This window comes from Parus major, chromosome 1A, assembly GCF_001522545.3.
Source record: "Parus major isolate Abel chromosome 1A, Parus_major1.1, whole genome shotgun sequence".
In the NCBI taxonomy this organism is placed as follows: Eukaryota; Metazoa; Chordata; class Aves; order Passeriformes; family Paridae; genus Parus; species Parus major.
Window position 1 is genome coordinate 6,718,906 of NC_031773.1, and position 17,959 is coordinate 6,736,864.

At 44.9% G+C, this 17,959-nt stretch overlaps 1 protein-coding gene across 1 annotated transcript in view; it reads left to right on the plus strand.

The window, feature by feature from the left end:
* The first annotated feature begins 9,005 nt into the window (after positions 1-9,005).
* ELAPOR2 (endosome-lysosome associated apoptosis and autophagy regulator family member 2) overlaps positions 9,006-17,959 on the plus strand; it is a 92,662-nt gene continuing 83,708 nt past the window's right edge. The window contains exon 1 of the mRNA XM_015629204.3: positions 9,006-9,130. Coding sequence (XP_015484690.1) covers positions 9,017-9,130 — 114 coding nt within the window. The 5' untranslated portion in view covers positions 9,006-9,016. The remainder of the gene's footprint in view (positions 9,131-17,959) is intronic.

Genomic DNA, 17,959 nt, shown 5'->3' on the forward strand with positions numbered 1-17,959 from the left:
TTTTTCCCTTCCTCAGCAGGGAAAGAGATCTTTTATGTTTTTGGTCTGGGATGGGATGTTTTGGTCCCATCCTGAGATGTCTGATCCTCCTCATGGCCCCGGAGGCCTGGCTAAACCCCCCCTCTAATTAATTAGGAGGATTAATTAATTAATTAATTATCTAATTAATTAAGAAGCCAGGATCAGGCTCCTTATGGATCATCCTCTACCTCTTTTGGGCAGGTCTAGGCTGCAATGAGCATCCCTGGGCCAAGGACAAGCAAACAAATACTCCAGCATGAGCATCCATGGTTCTACAGAAACTTGGATCAAGGAGATTTGCATTCTACTTTCCAGACACTGCACGTTTTTGGCCATAATCAGCTGGCAGACAAACCCCTTCTGTCCTGCTGTAAGTCCTTTCCATCCAAACATCTCAAGATTAAATACTAATTTACAGAGAAAGGCATTAAAAAAAATAAATAAAAAGTGGTTCCCTGAGACAACAAAAGCCACAGCAAGCCTTGAACTAAGGTGTAAGTTTTGAGGTGACATTCTGCAAAAGAATAAATTTTATCTGGGATGAGTCAGTGGCAGTGATTTGAGTGGAAACACATCCCTGGAGCTCTTGTTTTACCATCACACTCAGCTCTCTCTCAGGGACTCACCCCTACAGTGCTGTTCTGCATCTTCATAAGCAGTGGCTTGCACATGAGTGGAATCTCTACTCAGAAAGCGGGATTTAAGATGAACCAGAGTGCCTCACAGACCTTTAATTAAAAAAAGTTCCTTTCAGGTGAGTTTGTAGGGAAAGGGGGCATTGGGAAAGGTGTTGGGGAAAATGGAATGAATTACTACATTTGGGTAAGGTAGTAAGTTAATCAGTGGTTTTAAAGAGGGGGAGAAATTCAGACACAAGCATAACCCCAGAAAGGAAAGCAAATTCATGAGGGAACAATTAATAAAGCATAAAAATTACATTTACAAGTATTCTACTTAGCTTAGTGCCACTTCAACACTAGCATGTAAATGCAGCGAGCTATTTATAGTGCAATAAATCACCTCACCCCTTAAATTGCAAATTTACCTTTGTGGATTTTGAAGGCTGCAGTCTGTTACCAAATTTAAAGGTGCTGACAGAGCAATTGGGATTTTTGTGGAGCAAATCAAACTGAGACTTTGTGTCAAAACAACGTCATCTTGAGAGAGCTGGAGAAGCAAACGTGCAGATAAAGGTATATTCCTTGTTCAAATACTGCCATGTTCCATGTGAATATTCCTTGTGAGGGAAACAGGTTATACTCCTAATGATGCTATAATACTCTTTATAGGACTCAGAGCACCTGCTTTAAAAGACAATTCATCCTGAAACCACACAGGGAGCAACCAAGGCTGACTCTGAGGCATTTCATGGAAGTGGGGACAGAGCTGATGTGAAATGTACAGGTCTGCTCCCTCCTCCTGCAGAAAACCATGCAAAGCCCAGCTGTCCTCCAGATCTGTGCTTCCTTTTCCCCAGACAAGTGGTCCTCCCTCTCAGCAAGGGGAAAAAGCCCCCAGGAGTGGGGTGCTGCTCCTCTGATGGGTTTGGCCCCACACCTTGTTCTTTTTCTATGAAGATCAATAGAGTGAGCTGGATCTAATGAATGAAAAATGTGTGGGAGTTTTAGGAGAGGGAGGCTGTAAACTCAGCAAGACAGACAAAGAGTTTACACAACGTTTATTTTTGAGCACACAGGCACCTGAATGGCTGCAGAAATTGTTTTCAGAAATTAATCATAATCAAGCCCAGTGCACTGGGTAAATGCACCGTGACTCATCCAGAGCTGAACTACAGAGAGCCTAGCGGTGACTGTCTCCGTGTTAGGATAAAATAACTTCTCAAACAGATGATGCATGTGACAGTTGGATGTGCTCATCTAATTGCAATAACCAGCACAGAGAAGAGGAGCTCATTACAAAGGTTTTTGCATTAGCACACACGTTTGAGGGCATTTATTGCTTCCAGGACTGCTGAGGATGGACAGACACAAAAGGTTCCCAGGTGCCAAGAAAGCTGCTAAGAGCACTGAGCATTTTAAGCTTTCCCTGTCACAGCTGCAAAATCATCTAACAGCACATGCCCTGCTTTGCCTTACATTGATCCTTACCCACAGGAGCAGCTTGATCTAGTGGGTGACATCCCTGCCCGTGGCAGGGGGGCTGGAACTGGATGATCTTTACAACCCAAACCATTCTACAATTCTATGATTAGGACTGAAATGAATGTTGTGTGTTGCTTCTTCAGCCTCCTTACAACTGAAGCCCCAGAAATGGAGATGGGACTCTGCATTCCCATGAAGATCAGCCTGTTGGGGTAGATCAGGCTGCTTGGTCACAGCATCACCTTGAAGCCACTTTGGAAAGTCATATTTCTGTCATGTGCTTGCGTAGGGCCAGCACAATTTCACACCCAGATACCTGAGATCAGAGTCAGTCTTCTCACATGATGAATTACACCACTGGCTTCTACTAAAATGACTTTGTTACAATCTCTGACATTTAGTTGTGTGCTTTTTATTTGGAAAAACTGGAGTTTGAAAGTTTACAATGGCTCTCTTGGGAGCAGAAAATCAATACTGTTGTTAATACTGAGTTGCAGTCATTTGCTACCATTGCATGTGTCAGTGCTATCAGCAGTGTCAGCTCAATTCATTTTTGCTACCAACCACAGCAATAATAGGGTGATAAAATATGTCCTATCTACAAAAATCCCTGTTTATTAAACAGGTGGGACTTTCAAAGCATTTTAATGTTGAATCAGGATGTCTCCCATTGATGTCCCTGGGAGTGCTTGGTATTGTTTTCTTTGAAGAATGAGGAGATACTGTCATTGATTCAGAGGAAGCAGGAAAATGTTTTAGAGACCACTGAAAATGCAGTGTTTTAATCACAAAACTTCCATCAGGATCATGCAGGTCAATAGAAAATATGAGCCCTGTTTCCTCCCAGAGAACAGTATCATAAAATCATAAAATGGTTTGGGTTGGAAGGGACCTTTAAAAATTTTCTGATTGGACTGTGCAAAAGCCTTGTGATGTTTCAATTTTTCTTCTCCTTGAAAAGGAAGATGTTTCTGATAGGGTAGGTGGGAGAGGGAGTTCTCACTGCACTGTGGGACAGTGGCCCCTGACACTCTGGTGGTGGTACAAGGGACAAATGGTGACTGGAGAAGTTGAGCAGCATAGGGACTCCTCGGTCAGAAATACAGCACTGTGTGGAGGCTGCTCTGCTTTCTGCTCTTTCCTAGAGCCTAGAGTGCATCTGCAGAGCCCTTGCCAGCTTAGAGTGGATATGATCAGCCTCAATATACCTGTCATCACTGCTGAGGTGGATAAAAAGTTTACCAAGTAACTGTTCTCCTCTGAAGAAAGCAATTTAGTCCTTGTCATTCCTCCTTAGTTCACACGCCTAATCAACATAGACAGAACATATAAATTTTAGCTTTCTAACATTTTACACTGCATTACTTTTCAGATCGCTCACCCAGTCCCCCCAGCCCATATGGCATGTCCTCTTTGGACATAACCATGCCACCACGGGTCCCTGAGAGTCCTCTAATGAGGCTCGATTTTGCATGCAAAGTCAAAATCATCATTACCCAAAGCCCTCTTGCTGCCCAGTAGTAGATATATACCCAGATATAATACCCAAATAGGTCTGCTGGGAAAAGATGCCTGTGGATGAATGGCTAAGAAACCCTAATAGCAGCAGTAAATGGCTTTGGATGCTGATCCTGCTGTCTGTCCCCAGCTGTCTTGAAAATATTTACCCTTGCTATTCCTTCTTAATCAAAACAAACATGCTAACTGATTTTAATGCAGTGATCATCTCTTTTTATCCTGTATATGACAGGGAGAAGAATCAGAAGGTCTATACATTATAAAACTGAAAATTAGTATTTTCCCCTTAGTTTAGAAAACAAAGAGCTATCAAATCATGGCTATCTCAAAAGCAAAGGAAATCCTCTCTTACAGATGAATTTCTTGTGATTCAGATTTGAGCAAGGCAGATTATATCTCTAACCTCTCTTCTCCAGGCCTGTGGATAGAAATGGTGCAGAAGTGCTTTGGGTCTTTTATGTCTTACCTTTGCACAGCTCATATTAAATTATATGTATTCAAGGAGCTGTTCTAGTACCAAGCCAAGAGGAAGATTTACAGGAAAATTCAACTAAAGTCACGATGAGAGAAAGGATGAACAAAGAAATCACAAATGGAAGGCTCCAAGAGGTTTAAAGTGGATCCAAAAGATGAAATTTGCTAGAAGAGCAAAATACAGGCACTTTAAACATCTCTTGGGAGAAGAGGCAAAAATACAGCATTGAGGAGCAAAGGAGAGAAAGGGATAAATCCTGAATGTTACATATCAGAGTGGGAATTATGAAAAAGCAGTACAAGCTGATCCTGGCTTTTCTCTATCCAGGAAGCCTTATTTCATTGTTTTTCAGGTGTGGCTGTACACCAGGAGGCTACAGCTATGTGACAAATCTTCACAACTGGATCACACAGCCCAGCAGCCTCCCTTGTGCCGCGCTGCTTTCCCTGTGCTGGGCTCTGCTTTGGATGCAGGTGGGGCTGAGGGTAGAGCATAAGCCAGTCAGACATGTACCAGTTCATACACCCCCAAAGCTGAAGGATGTTTGGAGAGGACACTCACTAGACAGCAGAAAATTATTTAGAGTGGGCTTCATTGCACCATGTATAGGTGCCTATATCAGAACTACCTGTACAGTTAATGGAGAGAAAAGACATTAAACTCCTCCTCAAATAAATAATTCAAGCCATGTCTGATGAAGGCTACCTTCATTTTCATTTCTGGGTGCTGTCAGGTACCCTTTAGAAAAAGGTTTCTGATGTGTTTATAACTTATTTTTTAGGGGAGGGTGAATAGCACTCCCAAAGCCCTATGGGCTGTGGGTGACAAAGTTAAGGGAGGTGAATCCCAGCATTGGGTTCTTCTGTGGGCTACAGGAGAACCTGAGAGAGATCTCACTGCAAATGCCATCCATTTTTTACAGTGACTGCTTAGCCATCACATCAGCTTTCTCAGCTGGGTTCTCCAGATTATTCTGGGATGGACTCATGATGGTCCTTGAATAACTTGAAAGTATAAGTGACGTCTAAGTAGGTCAGAGCTGAACTAGAGGCCTGGGTATAAACATTCTTTAAGTATTGCTATGTATCTTGAATTTCCTAAGAGCTTGAAAAATTTGGAAGTCTAGAAGTAAGAGCATTTGTAGGAGCAAGCACATATTTTAAGGCTTTCTTGAACTGCACTCAGAGAAGCACCAGGATGACACAGTGTCTTGAAAGAGTGATAATTTTTGCTTCAGATGAAGTATTCCCTCATGGAAAGTACACAGTTGAGCATGTTATATTGGAAAATACATGGTTCAGAAGAAAAATAGGAAGTCTGAGCAGGTCATACTGCAGTAGAGCTCACAGATGGACATGTTAGCAAGCTAAAGGAATGTTACCTTCTGTGGGAAAGCAGCTACTCTTGTAGAGCAATCACAAACTTTAACCACATGGACAGTCAGAAATGCTAGAAAATGAGTTTCAGTGAAGAAACTCCATGAAATTGCTTTATGTTGGTTAGTTTTTCCAAAAGTTGCAGTGAAATGTGTGTGCAGGCTTTAAGGCGATTTCACCAGAAACGGGCAGAGCAGAAAAGGGTTAATAGCTTCATTTACTCTGTGAGGTATTCCCACTAAAGCCACTGTCAGCCTACAGACCTGACTAATCCCTAGTGTAGTTACTAATTGCTGTCATCCAAACAGTAGCTGGCAGCCATTTAATTTTCCCTTTCACTTGGTGTCATTAACACTAGTGACATATGGCCCTTTCCCTGCCCCAGCTCAGTGGCTACCAGGAAAACCTATGGCTTGAGCTTTGCAAACATAAAAGTCCATGATAAGCTTTCAGCATCTTGATGGTGTCAGGAAGAACTGTTTACAGATCTGGATCCTAAATGCCTGCAAGCTGTTGTTTTTTTCTTCTGGACACAACTTAGAATAGCAGTATAAAGGTACACTTTTACATCTTTAACTTATACCAGGCTGATGCACAATAAAATTCAGGCAATAGGGGAGATGAAGCTTGAAACACATTACAGTGTAAATTATTACTCACTACTTTGCTTTTTTCCCTTCTTTTTCTTTTGTACTTTAGTTGAGCTGGGCAATTGTTTCTAAGTGAGATTGCATAAATCTTCTGAATTACTTTTGTATCTCCTCACTAGACTCAAAATATTAGGTCAGCATTTCAGATACAGATCTCAAAACTGTGTTTCATGTCCTGCTATCTGTTCTTACTAGATTTAAAACTCTTTTATCTCTGTTGTCTTATATATAGGTGCTACTTTTTTTTTATATTAAAGTTACACAATATGTCTCAAATCACATGCTGCTTTCCTCTACTTCATTTGTTCATGTCTGCCTAAGCTCATTATTTTTTTAAACAGTATCCTTTTTGTTTTCTGCTGGCCACATGCTTACTATGCTCTGCAGAATTTTTGCCATCCTGCTTTCAGGTAAGATCTTCAGGATTTAATATCACAGACATTTCAGATCCTGTTCAAATAGCACAGCAACCAAAGTGAGATATTGCTTTTAAAGATCGAGTAATTTCTGGACCTTGTGCCATTTGGAAACATAAAGTAAGACAAAAAAATAATCTCAGATCCCAGTGATTTTTCTTGCTAGGAAGACAGCAAGTCCCCCAGAGGACAGTAGAAAAGCTTTGGTAACATACAGTGAGTCCTGAAGAAGGGTATGTAGACTTTTACTTGTAAATTGACTTTGCCCCTCTCTGAGTTTTAAGGTCAAATAATTTAGTGATGCAGAAAGATGACAGAGCAGCTGACAAAGCACACTGGTACTCCCTTTTCTCAGCCATCCCTGCTCTGTATGGAAGTTCTGCTCACCTGAACTGATTCTTGCTGGCCCTGTTGCCTCCTGGAGGGTCCCTGGGAATCAGCAGCAGTAACCCCACACTGCAGAGAGCAATTCTGCCAGCAGCCCCCCAGAACTCCCACTCTGAATTCTTACTCGAGGTCAGCACCTAGAGCAAGAAGTGCACTTTTCTGCAAGTTGACTTTGTACCCATTTTCCTTGCATGAAAGGCATGCTGTATCCAACCAATATATTTTTTCCCATATACTTTCAGAGTGAGTCCCTTGCTGCATGCCTGGGGGTGCCTGCAGTTTTGTGTGCTTTATTTTACCAAAGGTGAAGAGAAATACTGCTCCAGCTGAAATCAGTGCTCCTCAGACATTGGATTTTTTGTCCTGCAGTTAAGGTGAGCAACAAATCCCTGGGACCAACCTTGTGACCTACCCAGTGCAGAAGCACAAAACATAAAGCAGCAGCAGGGTTTCTATCCTGTTTTCCACTTTTTCTGGAAAGATAATTAGATTTTTTTTCCTGTAACTGATTACACAAGGTGCTTTATTTGGCACCCTGGTAAGTGATGGGGCCTTTGATGGAAGCACAATAACCCACTTTCCTTCCTCCAGCTGGAGCTAAAATCAGAGCAAGGCTCTGTACAAGAACAAAGGGAAATTGCAAACTTGTCTCTGTTAGCAGAGTATCTCAGAGCTCCCTTCCTGCTCCAGAAAGGCTCTCAAATGACATAAATGAGCAAATGGAACCATTTTTGTGTTAGTGTATGGTCACAGCAATGACACCAGCCAGGGATGGACAGAGGGCGTGCATGACTCAAAGATCTGACTCTGCCCTTACATCCCCATCTCTTTTCATGAAGGGAATAAAAGCTGAGTCAAACCTGAATCACGGTGAGCAGGAACTGCAGTAAAATTACCAAAAAAAAAGGTCACTCCATTAATTGAAAGAAAAGGAAAAAAAAAAGGGGCTATGTGTTGGAGTCTGAAAAGTGGATCAATAAGGACAGGAACATCTTGTGCTAGCCGTGGGAAGCCCTGTGCTGGGGTTTGCTAGTTAGATCAGAGGAGGCAGAAAGGAAGATCCAGGAGGGAGCAGGAAAGCGAGCAGGGCCAACCCCAGAGATGCCAGGGAGGCAGAGGAACATTGGTGCTGAGGCAGTCACACACTTCATTAGGAATGAGTAGATGGACATTGCTGGGAAACAGGAGATAATATTCAGACTGAACGGCAACCACCGAGGGAGAAATGTGCATAATTCTGGGGGATAAGAATAATTTGGGTCAGGCCACGAATAAGCTGCTTTCCCATGTCACCGAGCAGGTTACTGCCCTGCTCTGGCCATGAGCTGAGCGGTCCAGCGCATATCCTGCCTGCTGGGATCCCGCCTTTGGGGGGACACGGAGCATCCTTGGCGTCCGAGGAGCAGGATGATGGGTGCAGGCAGCCCGTGCTGCCATGGACAGGGAGAGGGGTGCCAGCAGTCAGGAGGGAGACGGCGGGGAATGCAGGCCAGCATCCCACGGCAGGGCTGGGGAAGGAGGGATTCCATCCCACAGCGCCGCTCCCATCCCGGAGCCTATGGAAACGGAGGTTCCAGGCGTGGGGTGCTGCCGTGCTCCCCAGCAGGGCCGGGGCTGCCGGCGGTGCCTGCGGGTTTCGGCCCCGCTACCGCCCCCGCCGCGGAGGTTTTGGAGCCGGTGAGACGCAGCCGGAGGATGCTCAGCGCTCCCTTCGCCACGCCGGGGCTGGACCGGCCTCGGCAGCGTGCGCCTGCGCTGCTAGCCTTCCTCCCCCTCCCGCTCCTCCTCCTCCTCCCCCCGCTGCCGGCCCCTCCTCCCGGCTCTGGCGGTGCCGGCTGCCGGGGCGGCCGCCGGGGCCACTGTGTCCGACAGCCCCGGGGTTATGCCCGGCTGCAGGCGGGGCGCAGGGCCAGGGGCAGCCCGCGGCCGGGGCTCGCAGGTGTCCGGCAGGAGCAGGGCGCGGTGATCCCCAGCAGCATCCCCCACCCCCGGCAAGGGGTGCGCGGGCGCTCCGCGGCGGGGGAGGAGGAGGAGGAGGAGGAGGAGGAGGAGGAAGATGCTGCTGCTGAGGATGCTGAGGATGCGGCGGGCCGGAGCGGAGCGGGGGTACCCGGGCAGAGCCTGGGTGTGCTGCTGGCTGCTGGGCTGGCAGGCGGCCGCCCTGCAGCTGCCGCCCTGCGAGGAGGTGAGATTTTCCTCCTCCTCTTCGGGTTTTCCCCATCCGTAAAGGCGGGTGGGGGTAAGCACCGGCTCGGGAGGAAGGTGGCATCCCAGCAAGGTGGAGTTGCTGGCTATTGCAGGCTCCCCCAGAGCTGTCCGGGGGGTGGTAGAGGGGTCAGACCCAGGGGAAGGACCCTCCGCCGGTGCGGGCTCTGGGGCGGCCGAGCCCCCCGCAGCACGAGTGGCGCGGCTCCCCTTCGAGAGCTGCCCTTGCCCGTGGTGATCGCTGCTCCCTTCGGTGCATGGAAATAGTAGAGTCCCCCTCAAAACGAAGGGGCTCGGCCGGCGTCTCTGTTTTTCTAAATACCGTGTCGAATCAGCGCAAAGGTGGAGAGTGAAGGAGGGATGGTGTGTGAAGCTGTCCCGCCCTGCCGGTGTCAGCTCGGTGTGTCCGGGGCTGAGCCGTGCGTGTGACACGGGGACAGAAACTTTCTGGCCCTCTACTGCTGTAAGAACCCGAAGCTGGAGGGACTCGGTGTGCTGGGAGCAGGGACGCTCCGCACAGCTGTGCGGGATGCGGGGCTGGGGCGGCCGGGCAGGGATGCTCAGCCCCGGGTGGCCCCTGAGGTTTTCCGGGGAAGGGACCTGGGCTTCATGAAGATATTTTCCAGGGTTTCCAGCCTTACTCCTACATGCAGGGAAATCCTCTCTGCTGCTGTTAAAAAGCAAGTGGGTCTTTCCTGTGTTTTAAACCAGCAGTAGAGGTGAGGAGGCTGGGTGTCACCATCCCAAACAGGTCTAGGTGGCTGGAGCTCTATTCAGGCAGGCAGAAACCTGTAAATGGGTTAACAACCGTCAGTTCTCTTCCTTCTAACCTCTCCTATCCGAGGATGCTGTGGGGCCAGAGCTTCCCCACTCCTCCAGTTGCAGCGTTCAGCAAGAACAAATTTGTACATTCTCAGGGTGGGTGGGCGTGGGTTTCTGCGGCCAGCTGGGAGCACTGGGCTGGTGAAGGGTCCTGATCCATGCTTGGAGGCAATTGCAGTGTGGCACCTCCTTGGCTGGGGGTGCAGAATACCACGTCTCCTTTCTGTGATGAAAGACAGCATTTCTGACCTGGGGAATATTCTCTTTTTGCCTATGAAATTTCCTTGTTGTCTTCCAAGCAGCAGAGTTCAGTGCTAGTCTAGCGTGGGAAATCTTGCAGTAGGGAGAGGTGATGTCTGGCAAATCAGTGTCTGTTTTGGGCATGTTTCTCCTAAATGTTGATCATTCTCATGGCATGTTTTTCCTAAATGTTAGTCATTCTCAGAGTGAGGAATTTTTGCAGCCACCTTCTTTAAATTACCTATCTCCCTTTTCAGCTAGTGAAGGGAAACAGGTACTTTTAGAGCTGTTTTCATCCTAAAGTCTTTGCTTCAAAAAAATGAACCTCTGCAGATGGTTAAAGGTGAGAGCTGAACCCGTGCAGTGGTACCAAAAGTGTAGAGCTTGCACTGGGCTTTAGGAGTGCAAATTCCCTCTGCAGCCCAATCCTGTACCCCTTTATAGCTGGACCTATGTGCTTCTGGTTTCTTTTCAGAGAGGCTAACAACGTTGTTTTACTTGACTTGAATGCTCTTTGAAACAGAGACAGCCCTCACTCACATGGTTAAAAAGCTGTGTGTTACTTGTTCTGGGGTGTATGCAGCCATGAAAATGTGTGTCTCAGGAAATGTGATTACAAACATGTCTGGATGGAGACAGAAGGGAAATAAAAAAAGAGCAGGATAGCAGATGAACTGCTTTACAAAAGAGAAGACTAGAAGTTAATAGTTTTGTCTCAAAACTTTGCTATTTGCCCTATTTCAGTCTGATTTGAGTGACCTGGGTGTATTGGCATTAAAAACACCTCAGCTCCTGATGAGATTGACTCTGATTTGGGCAGACCCAGGGATTAAGTTGTGCCATAAGAAAGCACAGACTATCAGAGGATATTGCATTCCTTTAAAGACTTGGTAAATATCTTTTGTTTTATATCCAAAAAGTCTGAGAAGCACAAGGCTTAATGTACTGACAGGTGGTTCATTTTCAATCTATAGGGGATCCTTCTTTAGCAGCACTTTCCCCACTCCTTCCTTGACAACTTATTATTTTGTTCCCTCACTAATGACAAATACAGATATCTGGTGGTTTGTGAGATTTCTGTACTGGCATAACACTTGGAGCAGTGGGATCTCTGGCTGTGCCTGAGGCTCCTTGGTGCTCTGATTACATAGGTAGTAAAATAATAATGTCTAGCAATGTCACTTTCCAGAAACCTTTTTGTCATTGACTTCATTCATCAGGGAGCGTAGTAGTTCAGCACACTGGATTTAGGAGGGGTGTGTTTGTGCTTCAAGCCAAAGGTACCAAGCAGCTTGAATCAACGTTCCTTTGACTTTTTGGAGTGATACAGCCATAAACTTCAGTCACAACAGTGTTCAGTCCAGGCTGTGATGGTCATTCAGATTGTGACCGCTCCCTGAGCTCTCCAATGCCAGCAGTAAATTTAGAGGTGATTCCTGCATCTCCAAGAGATGGAGACAGGTTCAGTTTGGATGGCTGGGGTCCAGAACCTGGGGAAAGACATCACTGTACCCTGTGTACAGCCATCACTGTGCCTCTGGTGACTTGGCAGCTCGAATTAGGACAGTGGTAGAAGAATAAGTGCTCGGTGAATTCTTTCTGCCATGCCGGTGATGATCAGGGTACTCATGCAAATGTTTCATGTGTTGCATAAATTATGACTTTGAGTGGAATTGATGACACCCATGCTTTTCACTGCCATTAAATACACATTAAGCTGTTATGTTGGAAGTAATGAGGTATTCATGCCAGTGCCCCTGCTGCTGCAGGGACAATGGTTGTTACATCTTATGTTCCAGTGTTTGGTACTTTTTCTTTTCTACACTTTTCAACTGAATGGGTCTTCTTCAGCTTCCCCTTAGAGATTCACTCAAATCTGAGCAGATTTTGCTTTTAGGACATTTGATACTCAGCCTAAATGGGTCTTTACTTCATTTCATCTTTCCTTTCCCTGTGTTGTTTTTGAAATAATAATGAAAAAAATTGAACTCACCGAGTGACTCTTCTCTTAATTCCCATTCAGTCAAATTGCTTTCAAAGAGAGATACAGAGTGTCCTGCTGGGAAAGATGTTTTCTTTCATACTCCCATTAGACTCTCAGTTACTATGCAGATTGAGACATGTCTTTGACATTGATAATAAATGTGATTCTGATACATTGCATGGTTTACCTGCTGTTTCAGTAGACATGTAAATTAAAAGGTAATGCTAAATGCTTTCTTAAGGGAAGGCATTTTAGCACTAGTCTGCTAGAATGCTTATGGAAAAGGCAAAAACAATATGAGAAATGTTCTTGGAAAATGAGACTCTTTTATAAAATCACTTGCAAGGGAAAGGCAAAGAAGTTTTAAGAATAAAGGGGAAGCATGAACTTAGGTCAAGTAAAGTGGATTTGGTGTGTTGCAATAGTGCCAATTCTCATGATGAGAAAAGGTTAAAAAATGGAATATGTCTAAGCGAAGTGTGAAGTATTTTGAGTATATTAGTATGTTAAATCAGGATATTAGGTACGGAGCTAAGCAGCGTGGGAAGCAAGGTGAAATTCTGTTTTTGCATCTGAAGGATGGAGAGGAGATGTGTCAGTCTTGGAAAGGTGTTACATAAACCAGCAGGCCTGTCACCAAGTACACGTGGCAGGAGTAGCAGAGATGTCTGCTGGCAGACTGAGTATCTGAAACACTCGTGTGTTGAATGAGAGCTGTACCTGCTTGGGAGGAGGTTTGGAGTCTTTGCAGAAGGCTCTGTAGAGGCAGCGCATGTGCTGATGGTAAAACAGTTTGGGTGGGTGATTAAAAGAAAAAGAAAAGAATAAAACCTGTCAGAGTGGTTTTGTGCCCTATCATTAGTACTCAGGAACCGTGAACACTGTGTTTGTTCTAAAGCTGGTTAATGAGCACACAGTGATCACAGCGAGGGGTGGGGCTGTCTAGGTAAGGAGGGAGTAACTTGACAGAGCAAGAAAAAGAAGAAAGTGCATTAATGCATGGGATGGAGAAAATTAATGAGATGCAAATCTATTGGATAAGGTAGAAATAACAAGGATTTTTGTGCACTTGAAAGGCTAAATGTTTTTATTGTTGAAAGGTAATAACTTTTTATTTTTACATGGCCATAAACAACCTTTGGGTTGATCAAATACAACTATTTGATCTCTGAGATTCATTTAGTCTCTGTTGGCTTTAAAATCTCTGAAGGGATTAGTTTATTTAGCAAGGAACTCTCCTAAGTTGGTTTCCTTGCTGCCCCTTATTGGTACCCTTGTCCTTTTCTCTGAAGCATCTGCATTTGCTGTTTTGGCAACAGAGCAGGTGCTAGCTATGCCAGCTGCTGGGATGATCCAATGTTGTATTCCTTAATTTCTAACCACCTTGAAAGATATTAGACACTTGATCTATGAATGATTCATAGTCAGCAGAAGAGGCTATGGAAAGATTCCAATACAGACCATTTTATTTCTTTCACGTCTTGCTACATGGAGTTTGTATGGGAAAGAAAAATGTACAGCTCCCATTTTCCATGGTGTTGAAGGGTCATAAAGATGAGGAAAGAGGAGCAAGAAACAGACTACAAAACTGCTGACAATGAAGTCGATGGAGTGGAAACACATGAACAAAAGGTGAGGAGACAGATGCTAAAACACAGGTACCAGAGCAGAAAGCACACAGCAGACCAAGGTGGGGGAAAGCTCAGGAGAGACTGGTGAGGTGTCAGAAATGAAAACCTGGGAAGGAAGACAGATGCTGGCATAAAAACTGGATAGTGAGCCATGGTTGTAATGATTCAAGGATGAGAGAATTAGTCACAGTGGAAACTGCTGTAACAGACCATAAACTCAAAAGAGTAGTAGCCATTAAACCAACACAAGATTGCATTTCTCCCACCATCAAGTATCGCTGAATCACTCAGGGTGAGATTTATCATTTATAAAGAAGGCCATGATTTTAATTTCTCTTTTCTTCATAGGCTGATGTTGAGTGAGAGTGGGACCTGTGCTGGGATTCCTGACACATCCGTGCATTTTGGAGTCAGGACAGCCAGCCAGCCAGGGGCCAGGATGGATTTTTGCAGGGATTTGGGCTGTCAGCTGCCTCGTCTAGGCCATGTTTTCCACCAGGTGTTGGTTGGGGAGGCTTTGGCAGTACTGTGTGTTGCTTTATGGCAGGTGATGACCTGGGTCAGAAATGCTGGAATCACTCAAAGGGAACCTTTTCTGTGAGCCTGACCCTGTGCTGAAGGTGTTGGCAGAGCTCCCACTGCCTGCAGCCACCGTGGGGCAGAGCCAGGGGCTCTCAGACCTGCAGGGCTCAGGCTGTGGGCGGCAGGGAGATGCCATCACTGCAGGCTTCCCTGTGTCATATGGTACATTGCTGTCAACACCTGCTGAAGGAAATGCTAAGCACCAACTAAGTAGAAAAAAAAATGAGTTTGAGAAGGACAGATAAGGGCTGGTAAAAAGAAAAGTAGCCTTGAATGCCTCATACTTGAGATAGGAAAGAAACAGTGTTTGGGAACAGATCCCACATGTCTCCCAGCTGGTGCCAAGGTTTTTCTAGGGGCTGCTGCTGTGAAGGTCCCATGTTGTTATCCAGCATGGCTGTATCTTCTCTAACTCTTACACCCACTTGGAAAAGAGTGTTCTGCTCACTACCCCTTGGTAATACCGTAGGTCTTACCCTGGACCTGAAAGTGTGTTTAGATTTTGATTGCTGGTACTGGGATCAGTTTGGTTTTCAGTCTTTTGAAAACAAAACCCTCTGGTTTTGAAGGAGAGAAGTAGATAAACCTCCCCTTTTTTTAACAACCATATTTTAAAGCAAACAAACAAACAAGCCCCTTTCAATTGCAAAACATTATCTAAGTCTCATAATGACCTTGTTTCACAAGCATTGTGATACTCTCTTTGATAAATAGTGCCAGACAGTAATTGCTGTGCACTTGGGACATGGGCTCAGAGCTGATTTAGGATGATCTAGGACGACATGTGCAGCTGAGCTGCTGGCTCTTCTGCCTTGGTGCTGATGATCCTGTCACTGTGCTGAGTCACAACTAACGCTGCTTTGGCTGCAACTTCACCTGCCAAAGGGGAAAAAAACCAAAACAAAACCAAAAGAAAAGGGTGAGGGTTCAGCTGGAAGAGTAGCAGAGATGACTCAGTCAGTGGTTAGGTTCTGCTGTGATAGAAGTGGTACAGGAGGCTTTGGGACCTACTCAAGGGCACAAGTCTGGTCTTCTTTATTTCTAGAACATAAAATTTTGGTGGGATAGAGCTAGCCTGGATTTACACTGAGATAATGGCAAGGGGATTTTATTTTTTGATGTAGAAAGAAGAAAACAAGAGCTGTGTGTTAAAGGTGTGAAAGAACTGGATTGTTGCTCTATGGTGTGCTTTGACTTTTTCCTGCTAGGAAAGGGGTATTTTCTGGCTGAAGGACATGTTTTCAATGAAAAAAATAGTAATTCCAGATGATGCTGTATTCCCAACTAGAAATTGCCTTTGACATTGAGTTTTTACTGCTACAAAGAGAAAACAAATCACTCATCCCATTGATATGGGATTAACCTCTCTTACCTGTTCATGTTTTGTGGTTAAGAAATACAACACACAACAGAGGAGAGACTTGAAGTCTATGGTGAGACTTGAAGTCTATGGTGAGACTTGAAGACTATTGGAAAGTACCTACAAAAAGTGATAGGAACTTTTACCTGGTGGTGAAAATGCTGGAGAGCTCAGTTTTTACTTAGTTATATTTTGTTCCACCTTAGAGGTACAAATATTTTCCAGGGATAATCCCCAGGCAAGTGGCTCAGGGTATTTGGGATTGGGTAAAAGGCTATGCCCACCCTGCCAAGAACAGGAGCCTCAGGAGAAGATATTCCTGTAAACAAGATGAGCCAGTCCATGAGTGTGGGCAGATCCCTGTCCCTCTTCCAGTTAGCAGGGTCAACCCAGTCAAAAGAGCTATTTTCTATATTATAATTACCAATGTGTGTTACTAGTGCTAATCTTATAATCCAATTTGATGAAAAAACCCTGCTTTAGGGAGAGGGTGAACTTTCCCTCTGAGGGTGGAACTGACCTGAACACGCTTAGAGTGTTTTTAATGTAATGAATATGATCAGAAAATTCAAATGCATTAGATAACCAAGCCAGAGGGAGGAGTGATGGGGAGTGCAAAAACCTGAAGATGCCATTAACATAATTGCTGCTGGCTTGTTAAAATACAGTACACATTTAACAGTAGAGAAATCAGTGTCTAAATTGATTCTACTGTCACAGAAAACAGAAGTGCACAAGGTGGTGACTGCTAGCAGCAAACTGAAGGGTAAAGGTGATTTAGACCTGAGCTGTTGACTCTTAAAGTGTTAATTTCCCACAGCGTTTCCTGTGGTGTGTGAAATCCTTCTGGTTTTGTACTTGCTCTCTGAAGTTCCTTAGAGGAAGACCTTCACACAGGCCAGTCGTGTGTTGTACACACAGGGGGTGGTGCTGTGTGTTTTGAGAGACGTACAGCAGAAATGGATGACTGCTGATTTTTCCCAGGCTTTTATATCCATGGCTCCCTCCTGCTGGCAGGTCAACAGTGCTGATCAAATGCTGCTTGTTTCTGGTAAGCTGCTTTTTATCTCCAGCTCTGTGGCTCCCTGAAGCAAATGAAGAAAAGAAAGATTTCCCAAGACAGTTCTTTTCTTCTCTCTTTCGTTTGTTCCTATTTAATCCAATTTAAAAAAAGCCCCAGACTTCTCTTGAAAGGAAAGAACGAGGCGCTGTAACCAGACTTCTTTATGGCAGGATTCATGCTTGCATGGAGGGACTGTGAGCTGATGTTCATCTCAGGGATGCTGGGGAAAGGCTGCACCATAGAACTGGAGTGGGAAATGATTCAGCTTATCATGCTGCACCTTCCTCACAAGCAGCTGCCCTGCAGACCTGCTGATGAGCAGCTTGTCTTGCTTTGTGATGAATGTCAAGTGTCCTGATTAGTCGGAGAGTGGCTCTCCCCTAGAGCTGCTCAAGTAACAGCTGAACCCAGGCCAACTCTCTCCTCTTCCAGAAGATCTGGCAGGATGACTGTCAATTAATGCCTGGTTTTGATGCTGAATATAGGATACAGAAGGGCTCTGAATTATCCTTTTTTTAGCTGGAAGCCCGCTGTTCTCTGTGTTAGCCTCTGCACAGTGAGGCAGTAGATCCAGAGGTGTTGCTCTATCCTGCACCAAAGGAACACATCCTGTGAGAGTCAAGCCATCCTTTCACTGCCCAGGTATCACAAATAGTTCAACACCGAGCCCTGAACTGCTACTGAAATAGCTGTGATCAATGATCACACTCCCATTCACCCCAGCTAAGAGGAGGCATAATGTCAAAAACAATCAATTCCTGTATCTTTTTGTTTTGTAGTATTTTTAACAGCACTTAAAGCCAACTCTACTTAAATGTTTGCTGGCTCCTCTGAAAAGTCATTGCTTTGCAGTTCCAGCTTTTAAATTAAAAAATCCCAGACAAACCAGCTGGTTTGCTGCATTGCCCATTGTGATACTGACCTGCAAATCTCTTGAACTGCTTTGCTAAACAAGGGAAAAGATTTCCTTAAAGCCTCATCATGAGGTCATGCAGGAATCACAGCTTTCACTGAAAAAGGTGGGAGAAAAGTTAAGTTGTCTCCTCAGTATTGAAGAGAAGAGTTGAAAGTGTGAACTTTGAAAATCTGTAAAGTTAAATGGAGCTAAATTGCATAGTGTTTTAAGG